A 15,491-nucleotide genomic window follows, 5' to 3' on the forward strand; every position below is an offset into this window, starting at 1 on the left:
GGAGAGATTGTGAACGACGGGAACATCGAGAGAGAGGTGAAGACCTAGAAAGAAGACGGTCAGCCTTTCACTGAACCAGCGCGGGGGAAAGGCTCCAGGTCACGGGTTTCTTGCTAGCTTCTGGACCCTACAAAACTGCCAAGACGCCGCGTGCCGTGCTACGAGTGAAAAATGCGCCCCCGAGAGCGCCAAAGCCAGCGCCCGCCTCCGACCTGGGGCCAGCGGGATTTAACATCGAGAGGTCGCAGAGTAGGATCAGTTTGTCAGCTTCCTTCGAAGCTCTGGCCATTTACTTCCCATGTATGAACTCCTTCGATGAGGATGATGCCGGTACGTGGAGGGGTGGGTTGGTCACCTTGTGAATCCCCATGGCCGATTTAACAGGGTGCGATGGAGCGAATCCAAACTTGGTCAGGGAAATAAAAGAGATGACAAGGGAAGGTTGCCTTATTGTGTACAGAGTTGAGATCCAGAGGCAATGGAGAAAGAGAGAGTGACAGTCTGTGGGAATGATAGGGAGAAATGCAGAATGAGAGAGAGAGAAAGAGAGAGGCAAGAGTCTGTGGAAATGATAAGCAGAAAGATAGAATGAGAGAGAGTGTGTGTATCTGTGAATGATAGGGAGAATGACAGAATGAAAGAGAGTCAGTGAAAATTATAGGGTGAAAGATAGATACAAAGAGTGTGAGAGTGAGGAATGAAACTTAGAAATGCTGTAATTTATGTATTGGTAAACCCACATTCCTACCAAGCTAATTTGACAAAGTATTCGGATTGCTGATTTATTCTGAATATATGTGATTTTCTGATATAAATGTTTCGTAGAAGCAGCTCTTTCTTTCTTACCTGTCTTGCAACACAAACAATAGGCAGTAGGAATGTGGAAGCGGTGAGGGAGGAGTATTATAGCAAGAGAAAGAACGCTTGTTAAGCCTAGTGAGCGGGAGACAAGGGGAGGAAGAAAAGCGAACCAGGCAGAATGGCTCTCACTGAAAAGGTGAGAGGAAGTGAAGAAAGCAGGTGTGAATGTGTGAAAGAGAAACAAAGGATAGCAGAGTGAAAGAGAAGGATGTTTTGGTGAAAGTGAGAAGGCATAAAGGGATAGTAGATCTATCTTGTCGTTGCACAGTGAGGCTCAGTCAAGGTGATGTGTGAAGTTTGAAGGCTTGTGTGATCGAGCAAGTGGTGATTGTAGACTTGGTTCTGTCCAACAGGTCACAGTTGGCATTCCCAGAATTATTGGATGTAGATCAGTACCACTTTGGTGTAAAATCTGAAGTGAACGTTAGTGAGCATTCAGGATTTCTTTTGTCAGGACTGAGAGACTGAACTGAGTCCATTGTAGTATTACTCATCACATTCTAATTGTCCCCTCATACCATACAGTTCTCCCAGACTGAGGAAGTCATCTGCTGCTTGTCCCCATCCCCTGTGTCGCACTGAGTGAGCAGACAGGAGTCAGAACCATGCTGTTAACCATTCTGGAGTGCGTGAGAATGAGGCAGCTTGTTTCACTTTGTTCTTTTCCCTTCTTGTGTCTTTTCTCCTCCTCGGTGACTTTGTCCTGTGGTGTTGCTCCACTTTCTCACTGCCCCACCATTATCATTGCTTGCCACAACCCAGAGTAACTCATTGGAACTGACTACATTTAGTCAGACATCCTAGATCATACCACTCCATTAAACAGTTAATTCACAGGTCAGTCTCATCACCAAGAACCTCAAGCAGTCCCTGTTGTAATGTAGTGTAATGGTGACTTCACCTTTAAGAACCTGTACCTTTAAGAGGCCAGGCCACTGATGCAACTGATGATATCATCAGACATATATAAGGAGGAGGCACCATTTTCAGAGACACACTCAAAGTGGCTAGCAAAGCGCACACATGCCAGCGAAGAAAAGACTTGGACCTGAAATCATGTAATGTAGATAAGTAAGACAATAGATAATGTTTATGTTGAATTCGAATATAAAGCCTGTGGTAATCATTTAATGAAGACTTAATAACGCTGTACAAAACTACACCTGTGAACTTGAAGCTACTCATCTGGAACACGTTCCTGCAGCATCATAGCTGACTGTTGGACTGGCAGTGCCTAGATTTTAAAATTCTCATCCTTGTTTTCAAATCCCTTTGTGGCCTTGCCCCTCCCTATCTCTGTAATCTCCTCTAGCCACACAACCCTCCAAGATCTCTGCGCTCCTCCAATTCTGGCCTCTTCAGCATCCCTGATTTTAATTGCTCCACCATTGCTGGCTGTGCCTTCAGCTGCCTGGGCCCTAAGCTCTGGAATTCCCTCCCTAAACCTCTCTGTCTCTCTACCTCTCTTTCCTCCTTTAAGATGTTTCTTAAAACCCAGCTTATTGACCAAGCTTTTGATCACCTGTCCTAATATCATCACATGTGACTCAGTGTCAAATTTTGCTTGATAAGGTTCCTGTGAAGAATGTTGGAACAGTTTACTAAAGTTAAAGACGCTATGTAAATGGAAGTTGTCGGTGAACGTCTAACACTCAAGAGTTGTGGAATGGACAAAGGAATGTAATATTCTCCACCCTGCATATCTCCAGATCTGGGTTCTGACGGGAACACTGAGGAAAGGCAATGGCATTTCATGACTGGCAAGAGTTGGACATTGGGAAGGGGTCACTGGCAGATAGAGGGAATGGGAGCTGCCTGCTGAATTGGTCAATAGCTGCAGGATGAGTCCGACATACGGAGGAATGGGAAGATTCTACTATTCCTAGAAATGATAAAATCTCCAACAAAAATAACAAGATAATTTCACACTGGACTCAGGAGTGGTTAGTTTATAAGTCAAACAGTGTCCTAAAACTGCTGATTTTATTCTACCTTCCTTTATCCTTCCTTACTGGGATTGAGGTTCATTTTAAATTCTGAAGGGTTTTGATAGAGGCATTAAGGAATGATTATTTCCTCTAGTTGGGAAGTCAGTAATAGGGGATCGTCACTTCAAACTATCACTGAGAGAATGAGGAGAAAGACTTGGAGAAATTTCTTTAGTAGAATTATTGGAGCATGGAATGCTTAGCTACGGGGAGTCCTTGATGCAGAGATTATTCCATCTTTTAAGGGGACATGAGCATTTGAAGTGGGGAAGATTCGAGGCTATAAGGAGAGAGCAGGACAAGGGGATTAATATTAGATTATTCCAGCAAAGACCCAGTACAGACCAACAAAGGTCGAATAGTTTCCTCTGTGCTGTGAACTTCTAGAGTTCCATAGATTTAGTTTAATATAAAAAGAAAGACTAGCATTTCTAAAGTGCCTTTAATGTCCTCAGATACCCCAAAGCACTTTACAGCCAATGAGGTACTTTTGGATTGTAGTCACTGTTGTAATGTAGGAAACATGGCAGTCAATTTGTACACAGCAAGATCCCACAAACATCAATTGGATAATGATCTCCTTCTGTGCTATCAATGACTCTATGACCAGATAATCTGTTTTTATTGATCTTGTTTGAGGGATAAACATTTGCCAAGATACCTGGGAGAACTCCCCTGCTCTTCTTCGAAATAGTGACTGTGGGATCTTCTATGCTCACCTGACAGGGCAGACGGGACCTCGCTTTAATGTCTCATCTGAAAGATGGCACCTCCAACAGTGCAGCACTCCCTCAGCACTACACTGGGAGTGTAGATAAAAGCTACCTTATCCCTTATAAGCGGTTAGTCTCAGCAATTCACATACCCATTACCCAGTGCGATGGGAATGCGTGGAATGAACTCGTCTCTGGACCAATGATACATTCCCCAAATCCTGTTTACAAAAACCAACCCTATTGAGTCAAAGATAATTACACAGCACTCACCCCACCTTAATTCAAGTGGGTGTATTCTATTCAATTATAGAATCCACCTATGATTCAAATAAAGATATTTATTTATGAGCCATGTTCTTTGTTACTCCATTGAAAAGGTAGACTCCTAGAATCATAGATCTTACAGCACAAAAGGAGGCCATTTGGCCTGTCGTGCCTATTCTGGCCCCTTGATAGTGCTGTCCCATTTACTGTCACACATCAGCTTTTTCCCCAGCAAGTTTGTCCTCTCTAAGTCCATGTCCAATTACCTTTTGAAAAGTTCCTATGGAATCTTAAAACCAGCCATTTAAGTTGCCCCAGTAATTTGAATAGGTTACTGGCACATGATAAGCTTGTCCAAAAAAAAGCTTGACCTGTAACGTGGCTGGGGAATGGGGACAGTAGCTCTTCAAGGGCTGCTATTTACAATTAAACGGGATGTTTCAGACACAGATCCATTGGCTAATCATTTTACAGCATTGTTACTTTTAATGTTGAAGAGTTGGAAATCCCTTTAAGAAGCCTGTCAGGTCCTAGTACTCCCATACACCAGCTTTATACAGAGGAGCTGTGCACTACCTGGTGGAGTCTTGCTGACCTTTAGATATTGATGAGGAGCCAATTTAAATAAACTTTAATGTTAAGGGCAGCACTGTGGCTTATATATTTTGTCTCCAAGTTGAGTGGCCCATGAATCTATTCTGTTCCTGCGTCTCTCGCTAATATCTTGTAAATTGAAGTCAATGGGAATCAGGGGGAAAATTCTCCACTGGTTGGAGTCATACCTAGCACAAAGGAAGATGGTTGTGGTTGTTGAAGGAAAAACATCCCAGTCCCAGGACATTACTGCAGGAGTTCCTCAAGGTAGTGTCCTAGGCCCAACCATCTTCAGCTGCATCATCTTCATCAATGACCTTATCTCCATCATAAGGTCAGAAGTGAGGATGTTTGCTGTTGATTGCACAGTGTTCAGTACCAACTGCATCTCCTCAGATACTGAAGCATTCTGTGCTCACATGCAGCAAGACCTGGAGAACATTCGGGCTTGGGCTGTTAAGCGGCATGTATCATTTACACCATGCAAGTGCCAGGCAATGACAATCTTCAACAAGGGAGAATCTAACCATCTTCCATTGCCATCATTACCATTGCTGAATCCCCCACCATCGACATCCTGGGAGTTATCATTGACCAGAAATTTAACTGGACCAGTCATATAAATACTGTGGCTACAAGAACATATCAGAGGATGGGAATTCTGTGGAGAGTAACTCATCTCTTGACTCCCCAAGGCACAAGTCAGGAGTGCGATGGAATACACTCCATTTGCCTGGATGGGTGCAGTTCCAACAACATTCAAGAATCTCGACACCATCCAGGACAAAGCAGCCCGCTTGATTGGCACCCGAACCACCACCTTAAACATTCATTCCCTCCATCACCGCACACAGTGGCAGCAGTGTGTACCATCTACAAGATGCACTGCAGCAACTCACCAAGGCTCCTTTGACAGCACCTTCCAAACCTGTGACCTCTTCCACCAAGAAAGACAAGGGCAGCAGTTGTACGGGAACACCACCGCCTGCAAGATCTCCTCCAAGTCACACACTGTCTTGACTTGGAACTACATCACCGTTCCTTCACTGTTGCTGGGTCAAAATCCTGGAACTCCCTCCTTAACAGCACTGTGGGCCCAAGGACTGCAGCGGTTCAAGAAGGCAGTTTACCACCACCTTCTCAAGGGCAACGAGTGATGAGCAATAAATGTTGGCCTTGCATCCCATGAATGAATAAAAAAATCTGTTCTGTTAATGGTGTCTCACTGATATCTGCCCTGTTACTGCTGTCACAAGCCATTGACTCTATCTCTCTCCCTGGCTGCTGTCTGAGCCTGTGCCAGTCTGTTTGCAACCTTGTTACAATGTGGGGTGTGAGGTATATCATGGAGTATTATGGGGAGGGGTGTGGGATACGTCTGAGTGTTACAGTGTGGGATGTGGGGCATATCAGGGAGTGATATACCCCACCATAATATTCACTGATATACCCCACACTGTCTGATGCACCCCACAGCCCACATCATATACTGAGGAATATCAGGGAGTTTTATGGGGTGGGGAATGGGGTTTTACATAATATTGTCAGACAATTACACTCTGAAACCCTAATCACCTTCACAATGACCTTTGTGAAGCTACTGTGGTGAATAGTGATGTCTAAGTTTAGGAACTCAAGATGAATTTGTGGAGACAGAATTAATGTAAATTTGTGTGGAGATCAAACAAAAAGGATGAACCTTTTGGGTTTGATGGCTCTTTGCAGTTGCTGACAACACTCATGTTCCCCTGTGTTGCTCTGTCAATCTGTAGCATGAATCATTCCCAGACCAGATGAGATGAGTCTGAGGATACTGAGGAAACTAAGGGAGGAAATTGCAGAGGCACCGGCCCTAATCTTCCAAACCTCCTTAGAAACAGGGGTGGTGCCAGAGGACTGGAGAAATGCAAATGTTACATCCTTCTTCAGCAACAACAGCCAGTCATTTGAACCTTGGTGGTGGGAAAGCTTTTAAAAATAATAATCCAGGTCAAAATTAACAGTCACTTGGAAAAATGTGGATTAATTAAGGAAAGCCGGCCTGGAAATTTTAATTGCAAATCGTGTTTAGCTAACTTGATGAGTTTTTTGATGCAGTAACTGAGATGATTGATGAATGTGGTTGATGTGGTGTATATGGACTTTGCAAAAGGCATTTGATAAAGTGCCACATAACAGGCTTGTCAGAAAAGTCAAAGCCCATGGAATAAAAGGGATAGTGGCAGCATGGATACAAAGTTGGCTGAGTGACAGGAAACAGAGTAGTGATGAACAGTTGTTTTTCAGACTGGAGGATGGTATATCGTGGGGGTCCCCAAGGTGGGTCCTAGGACCACTGCTTTTCTTGATATATATTAATAACCTAGACTTGGGTATATAGGGCACAATTTCAAAATTTGCGGATGACACAAAACTTGGAAGTATTGTGAACTGTGAGGAGGATAGTGATCGATTTCAAAAGGATATTGTTATGACCGAGGTGGGAGTAATGCACTGTTAATTCAGTCCCACTACTCCACAGGTTATAGCATATTAGTGAAGTTTCCCACCTACTGGAAAAATAGCCAAATCAATCACTTTATTTATTCCCAGAATAAAGCACGCCAAACCAGGTTTTTTTTAAACAGTTCTGGGTATTGCCTGTGTGGAGTTTGGAAGTTCTCCCTGTGACCACGTGGGTTTCCGCCGGGTGCTCCGGTTTCTTCCCGCAGCCAAACTTGCAGATTGATAGGTAAATTGGCCATTGTAAATTGCCCCGAGGGTAGGTAGGTGGTCAGAGAAAGGTGTGGATGTGGTAGGAATATGGGGTGAATGTAGGATTAGTATAAGTGGTGGTTGTTGCTCGGCACAGACTCAGTAGGCCGAAGGGCCTGTTTCAGTGCTGTATCTCTAAATAAAAAAAAACAAAATTAACTATTTATTAATAAACCAAGTTTTAAACAATAATGAGATGAATCTATACGTATGGAAAGATTTTATTACTCCTTAATCTTCCTAACCCTCATGCACACACACACATTCAATTACCAACGGTTAACCGGGGAATATGGTTGCATTGATTTTATAACAGTTTCTTAGGGATAATAAAATAACTGGGTTGTAACTCCTGGTGGGTTGTTTCCGGATCGGTGGAGTGTCCCAGAGTCGGATAGTCAGCTGCCACTCGATGTCTCTCCAGGTGAAATTAATGAACAGTCTATGATGGGTATTCAAGGTAGTTCGTCTGCAGCAGGTGTCACACAGATCTTTCAGCAACAGGTTGTAGCAACAAGTCTATTTAAATTTTAAAGTAGCAGTCTAACAGTAGAAATTTTCTAGAGATTTCAGGAACTTCCAAAAATACAAAAGTCAACAGGGCTTACTCGCAGCAAAGGAACCATCTCCACAGAGCACAGCAACTGCAGAACTCACTCTTAAGGCAGGGGTTCTTGACTGGAGGCAACAGTAACCTGCCATACCGAAATACAGGCTTCCTTGCCCCAAAGCAGTGTTTCTCCACAGAGTGTAGCAATTCCTCTTTTCTCTGGGTCTCTTCCTCTCTCTTCAGGCAGGTCAAAACTGCACCTTAAATGTAGCACTTTTTCCCTTGAAATGTAGAGCTTATTTTCAGAGATTAGATCCTTTTCTCTGGTCTATCAGCAAATCACAGCTCCAGCCACTGCTAGCTCTTCTGTTCCCCACTGGTCTCTCTCACTGCAGAACTGAAACTGAAAGCCTTTTTTACAAGCAATGAAAGAATCACTGAATCACAGAATCGTTACAGTGCAGAAGGAGCCCATTCGGCCCATCGTGTCCGCACCGGCTCTCTGAAAGAAAAATTCTCTCAGTTCCATTCCCCTACCTTCTCCCCATAACGCTGCACATTCTTCCTTTTCATTTAACTGTCTAATTCCCTTTTGAATACTTCAATTGAACCTGCCTCCACCACACTCTCAGGCAGTGCATTCCAGACCTTAACCACTCGCTACATGAAAAAGTATTTCCTCATGTCACTTTTGCTTCTCTTACCAAATAATTTAAATCTGTGCCCTCTTGTTCTCGATTCTTTCACGAGTGGGACCAGTTTCTCTCACAAGCGTCACAAGACAATCGTAAAACCTTCAGGTTGTTTGGATACAAATGCCCTGCAGCCTGGACTTCAAATATCACAAGTCACTGTTCACAGAAAAATAACAGGTCTTAAAGGCACACAGACCTCTTAGTTTAAAAAAAAACACTTATGACAATATAGACAGGATGATTGAATGGGCAGACACGTGACAGATTAAAATTGCAGAGAAGTGTGAAGTGATACATTTTGGTAGGAAGAATGAGTGCCAATATAAAATAAAGGATACAATTTAAGGGGATGCAGGCACGAATCATTGAAGGTGGCAGGACGGGTTGAGAAAGTGGTAAATAAGGCATATGGATCCTGGGCTTTAGAAATAAAGGCATCGAGTACAAAAGCAATGAGGTTATGTTAAACCTTTATAAAACACTGGTTCAGCCTCAACTGGGGTATTGTGTCCAATTCTGGTCACTGCACTTTAGGAAGGATGTGAAGGGATGAGGGACTTCAGTTACGTGGATAGATTGGAGAAGCAGGGGCTCTTCTCCTTAGAGAAAGTTGAGATGTGATTTGATAGAGATGTTAAAAATCATGAGGGGTCCGAATAGAGAAAAAAGCTGTTTCCATTGTTGGAAGGGTCGAGAACCAAAGGACACTGATTTAAGGTGAATAGCAAAAGAACCAAAGGTGAGTGGTTAGGATCTGAAATGCATTGCCTGAGAGTGTGGTGGAAGCAGTTTCAACTATGGCTTTCAAAATCAAATAGTATAATGATCTGAAGAGCACAAAAATCAGGGCTATGGGGAAAAGACGGGGAGGGGGAGTGGGATGAGCTGAGTTGCTCTTGCAGATAACCGGACAAAAATGACGGGCCGAATGGCCTCTTAGTGTGCTGTAGCCATTCTATAATTCTATTTGTCCTATACATATTATCCTACAGTTTAGGAAGGATGTCAAGGCCTTGGAGACGGTGCAGAAAAGATTAATGAGAATGACACCAGGGTGAGGGATCTCGGGTATGTGGAGAGACAGGAGAGGCTGGAGTTATTGTCTGTCACCATGGACCCAAGATAGCAAATTTCCTATCCACTTAAAGTGGGACGTTATTTTGTGCGATCAGCGACGGATGTGAAACACCTTGTCCCATGACCATGGCTTTCTTGACGCTTATAGTCAAGGAGAACAAAGTACAGGCATGGGAAAGACAGTCCATGAGTCTTTGTAGTTGAGTTTCTGTGTGAGCGACTAGCGTAGCATCAGTGTAGAGGAGTTCTCTGATCAGGATGCGATGTCTTTTCGTCTTTGCTTTCAGCCTTGATAGATTGTAGAGCTTGCCGTCTGACCTAGTGTGCAAGTAGACTCCCTCCATATCTGCTGGGAAGGTGAAAGTCAGGAGCATGGAGAAGAAAATGCCAAACAGGGTGGGGACAAGGACACAATCCTGTTTCACTCTATTCTTCACTCCGAAACAATTGGAAGTGGAGCCATGAAACTGTACAGTGCAGTGTATGTTGTCATGGAAGGAGCGGATGAGACTGAGGAGCTTCGGCGGACAGCCAATTTTTCCCAAAACCTTGTAGAGCCCTGCTCTGCTGATAGGGTCGAATGCCTTAGTGAGATCTTAGCGAGACCTACACTTCTCTTGTTGTTGTCGTATGGAGAAGATCATGTCCACAGTAGATCTGCCGGCACGGAAACTGCACTGCGTTTCCGGGTACACTCGATCTGCAAGTAAATGGAATCTTTTAAGTATGACCCTAGCAATGGCCTTCCCCATGATGCTAAGGAGTGAGATGCCCTTATTGTTGCAGTCTCCTCTGTTGCCTTGTTTTTTTATAGTGTGATTCCTAGATTTCATGTTACCCAGCACAATACACTATATAAACACATCATACTCATTGAAAAAGAGATTTTATCTGAAATGTAAAAGTGAGGGGGCAGTATTTGTTCAGATTGAAACCTGTAGTAAAATCATGAAAGTAGCTTTTAAAACATCCAGCAAAATGAAACCTTCATGAATGCTTTTACCATATTACTATTCATGAGCAGTGTAATACTTCCACAAGGTGTTTTCATTCATAATTTCAACTGGAGTCATAGCAACTGCACCGTGAGTACGAGCACTCTCAGTTTATATAACAGGAATTTGAGCAATTTCTACTGTCTAAAAAGCATTTCTCAGATTGCATTAATGTGTCATAATTCAAGATTGAAACCACTTCTTCCTCTGTGAACCTGCCTTAGATATATCGGAGGTCATAGGACTCGCACTATCTTAAACACTGAGCTCATTGTCTTGGTGACTATTTTTTGTGCTCATCAAGGAGAGGAGTATTAGTGCTCGACAATGGACCACTTTAACTTTTTGTAACCACCATCCAATGAAACAGTCCCAGGTTAAATACTGAGTAAAGCTCCCTCTACACTGTCCCCATCAAGCACTCCCAGGACAGATACAGCACGGGGTTAGATACAGAGTAAAGCTCCCTGTGCACTGTCCCCATCAAACACTCCCAGGACAGGTACAGCACGGGGTTAGATACAGAGTAAAGCTCCCTCTACACTGTCCCTATCAAACACTCCCAGGACAGATACAGCACGCGGTTAGATACAGAGTAAAGCTCCCTCTACACTGTCCCTATCAAACACTCCCAGGACAGGTACAGCACAGGGTTAGATACAGAGTTAAGGTTCCTCTACACCATCTCAAAATGTGCCTTGATGATCCTCAGAGGAATATTCACACTGCATGACATTTCCATGCTTCAGATGTTTTCTGTAGGGTATTTCTAGGGTCCCCTGTACCCTTTGGGCAGAGTATGGATTGGAGAATCCAGGCTATAGTGTTGTAATCCTGCAGTAGACCTGTACTTCCTTTGTGTATTGTAGAGTTAACCCTATTATCTCAACAACAACAAGAACTTGCATTTTTATAGCGCCTTCAATGTAGTAAAATGTCCCATGGCATTTCACAGGAGAGGTTATCAAACAAAATTTGACACATACTGAGTCACATAAGGAGATATTAGGCCAGATGTTCAAAAGCTTGGTCAAAGAGGTAGGTTTTAAGAAGCATTTTAAGTGTGGAGAGGTGAAGAGGTATAAGGAGGGAATTCCAGAGCTTAGGGCTGAGGCAGCTGAAGGCATGGACACCAAAGGTCAAGTAATTAAGATTGGGGATGCACAAGAGGCCAGTTTTGGTTCAGTGCCGCTATCTCGTATGGAGGTGATTAGAGATAGGGAGGGGTGAGACAATGGAGGGATTTGAAAACAGGGATGAGAATTTTAAAATCGAGGCATTGCCAGACCGGGAGCCACTGTAGGTCAGTGAGCACAGGGTTGATGGGTGAGTGGGACTTGGTGCGAGTTGAATCTATATAAATAGAAGTTGTTGTTGTTATTGGAAGGTGGGAGGTTGGCCAGGAGACCACTGAAGTAGTCAATCCTGCAGGTAACTCTGTCTGAGTTGCCAATTGTGATAAAGCATTTCATATTCTGTTAGACATCTATGTGAAAATCTTCCTTCTAACTTTCTCTTTCTATTAATTCATGACCAGTGCAATCAATTCATCCCAGTTCATCCCCTCAAAATCTTCTCATCATTTTGAAAACCTCTATTAGCTTTTCCATAACTCTCATGAAAAAAGGTTATCGTGGGTAGGCGGGAATGTGGAGTTGAGGTTACAATCAGATCAGCCATGATCTTATTGAATGGCGGAGCAGGTTTGAGGGGCCAAGTGGCCTACTCCTGCTCCTAATTCATATGTTCATATGTTTGTATCATATAACCATTCACTGATGATGCAAATATCATGGCACTTCACAGAATTCTCTCTATTGGCTCAAATATGCTCAGCAAAATCCCAAACACAGCAGTGTGATGACCAGATTAGTGGCAATAGTTGAGGAATAAATATTGGTCAGGTCACTGGGATAATTGAAGGTCCCCTTCACTAAAGGGGCCACGGGATTGTTTGCAAATCTATTTAATGTTTAATGTCTCCTCTGAGCTGACAGCAACTCTGGCAGTATAACACTCCTGCAGCACTGTGCAGCAGTGGCAGCCTAGATTACGTGCTCAAGCCCCGGTGAAGGATTGGAATCGACAGACTTCAACTCAGCTGTTGATCCAACTTGACACTGAAGGCTCACTGTTCCTCTGCGCTATTAAGGAGTTGAACATCTCGGGCATAGCTCCCCTTCACTGTTTTAATTGGACTGCTTTTTTGATCTTTCATTATTTCCATTGCTTATTTATTCCACTGTCTGGTCTTTCAGATCTGGATTGCAGCCTTAAAATATCACAGGAAGCAATGTTCATTCGGCAGCTGATATTTTCTTTCTGCTCTTTCTCTGCGATTTGGGTGTTGCTGGCAAAGTTGGCATTCATTGCCCATTCCGGATTGCCCCTCAGAAGGTGCTGGTGGTAGTCCTCCTTGTTGAACCACATCCTTTGTAGCTGCTTGATGCATCTGAGTGGCCACCCGAGTAGGCATTTAATAGTCAGCCGCGTTGGTGTGGGACTGGAGTCACATATATTGGCACAGACCAGATAAGAAAATCAGGTTTCTTCCCTGAAAGGACATTAATGAACCCGTTTGTTTTCAACGACAATCTGACAGCTTCACAGTCACTTTTCCTGATACCAGATTTTTATTACCAATTTGAAAAAGAAACTGAATCCAAATTCTCAAACTGTCCTGGAAGGGCTGGGGGAGAATAGGAATTCATGTTTTTTGGAATACTAGTTCAGTGATACAATCACTGTGCTACTGTAGTACACTGTTGCAGTATGCATTCCCAGCATATGAGGGGGCTGTATGCATCTGAGCTTTACCCCAGAAGCTACTGAATTAACATTGATTCCCAGGCTGTTTTTACGAGGCAATTGAGCTCCCAGGGGAATGTTGTAGAATTACATTGAGTCTCCAGCACAGCAACAGGCTATTTGTCCCAACAGGTCTATGTTTATGCTCCACATGAGCCTCCTCCCACCTCTCGTCATCTCACAATATATTTCGATTCCTTTCTCGCTCATGTTTATCCAGCTTCCTCTTAAATGTATCGATACTATTCACCTCAAACACTCCCTGTGGTAATGAGTTCCACATTCTCACCACTCTCTGGGTAAAGAAGTTTCTCTTGATTTCCCTATTGAATTTATTAGTGACTATTTTATATTTATGATCCCTAGTTTTAGACTTCCCCACAAGTCTAAACATCTCTGTGTCTAACCTATCAAACTCCATAATTTTAAAGAACTTTATTAGGTCACCCCTCAGTCTTCTCTTTTCTATACAGCCTGTTATCAGGCAGGGAGAACTGAGAATGAGATGAGAGCAGATCTGGCACAGTATTAGTTATTTATTCTAGCTGTAGTCCCAAAGGAATCTCTCTCCATTAGAGAGAGACAGCTGATAATGTATAGCTTGAGGTCATTACTCTAAAAGCACGGGGCAAGACAAAGAGGAAAGCCTCCATGGGCTACCACAACTATTACAGGGATTGAACCCACACTGTTGGTATCAGTCTGTAGCATACTCCAACCAACTGAGCTAACCGACTCCCCGGCTTGGGGAGTGGAAAAACAACAGCAGGTCAAAAAGCAAGCCATCAAAATTTTCACCTCTGAAATCCATGCTTCCTGTAATGTGTAAAGAATGACAAAACAGGGAAAGTGAATTATCAGAATGAGGTGTTTGATCAGACAGCTGCTGCTGCACTTACGGTGCCCTGCAAATGCCATCTGGAGTGCCAAGCCTGCTTCGATGCACTCTCCAGTGGCAAGCCAGCTCAGCTGTCATCCTCACAGGGGCTGGCCCACATGTGTCGAGGATATTTTTATGGTTCTTGTCAAGGTGACAGATGAAAGCTCTGCAAAGGAAAGGTTTTCATCCATTCTGTACAGAAACAAAAGATATTAAACAGCTCTCAGATCAGATGCATTATGTGGCTCGATGTGGCTCAATCGTCCATGTCAGCTGTGGCTCAGAGGTTTCTGAGCCCAAAGTTTGTTGGATTGGGTCCCACTCCAGAGACTTGAGTACATAGTCTAAGGCTGACACTCCTAATGTAGTACTGGCAGTGTACTGCACTGTCAGAGGTGCTGTCTTTTCGATGAGATGTTGAACTGAGGCCTCGTCTGCCCTCTCAGGTGGGTGTAAAGGGTCCATATTTCAAGGAAGAGCACTGGAGTTCTCCCTGGTGTCCTGGCCAATATTTATCACTGAAACAGATTATCTGGTCATTAGATGCTACTTAAAACCTACCTCTTTATTTTATTTATTTATTTATTTTTATTTCGAGATACAGCACTGAAACAGGCCCTTCAGCCCACCGAGTCTGTGCCGACCATCAACCACCCATTTATACTAATCCTACATTAATCCCATATTCCTTCCATATCCCCACCTTCCCTATATTCCCCTACCACCTACCTATACTAGGGGCAATTTATAATGGCCAATTTACCTAGCAACCTGCAAGTCTTTGGCATGTGGGAGGAAACCGGAGCACCCGGCGAAAACCCACGCAGACACAGGGAGAACTTGCAAACTCCACACAGCCAGAATTGAACCCGGGTCCCTGGAGCTGTGAGGCTGCAGTGCTAACCACTGCGCCACTGTGCTGCCCTTTTCACCATCTGTCCCAATATTGTTTTATATGGTGTCAAATTTTGCATTATAATGCTCCTGTGAAGCACCTAGGGACATTTTATTATGTTAAAAGTGATATATAAATACAAATTTTTGTTGTTGGCCATTACCACATTACTGTTTGTGGGAGCTTGCTATGCACAAATTGACTGCCATATTTCCTACATTACAACAGTAACTACACATCAAAAGTACTTCACTGGCTGTAAAGCTGTTTCAGCCGTCATCAGGTTGTGAAGTTTGTTATATGTATGAGGTTCTTTCTTTTTTTCTCTCTTCATTATATTGACCAGGGTCCTAAACAGGGAACCTCTCAGCTGAGTCAAACATTGATTCTCTGTCATTGCATTCATCAATCCTC

General features: G+C 43.4%; 1 protein-coding gene across 2 annotated transcripts in view; it reads left to right on the forward strand.

Moving 5' to 3' along the window:
* Window positions 1-287: 287 nt before the first annotated feature.
* The window catches only part of rims4 (regulating synaptic membrane exocytosis 4), a 108,599-nt gene continuing 93,395 nt past the window's right edge, over window positions 288-15,491 (forward strand). The window contains exon 1 of one of the 2 annotated variants that reach the window (XM_068048875.1): window positions 288-330. In XM_068048875.1, coding sequence (XP_067904976.1) covers window positions 303-330 — 28 coding nt within the window. In that variant the 5' untranslated portion in view covers window positions 288-302. The remainder of the gene's footprint in view (window positions 331-15,491) is intronic. The other variant, XM_068048876.1, reaches the window with a different exon arrangement.

Source organism: Heterodontus francisci, chromosome 16, assembly GCF_036365525.1.
Source record: "Heterodontus francisci isolate sHetFra1 chromosome 16, sHetFra1.hap1, whole genome shotgun sequence".
NCBI lineage: Eukaryota > Metazoa > Chordata > Chondrichthyes > Heterodontiformes > Heterodontidae > Heterodontus > Heterodontus francisci.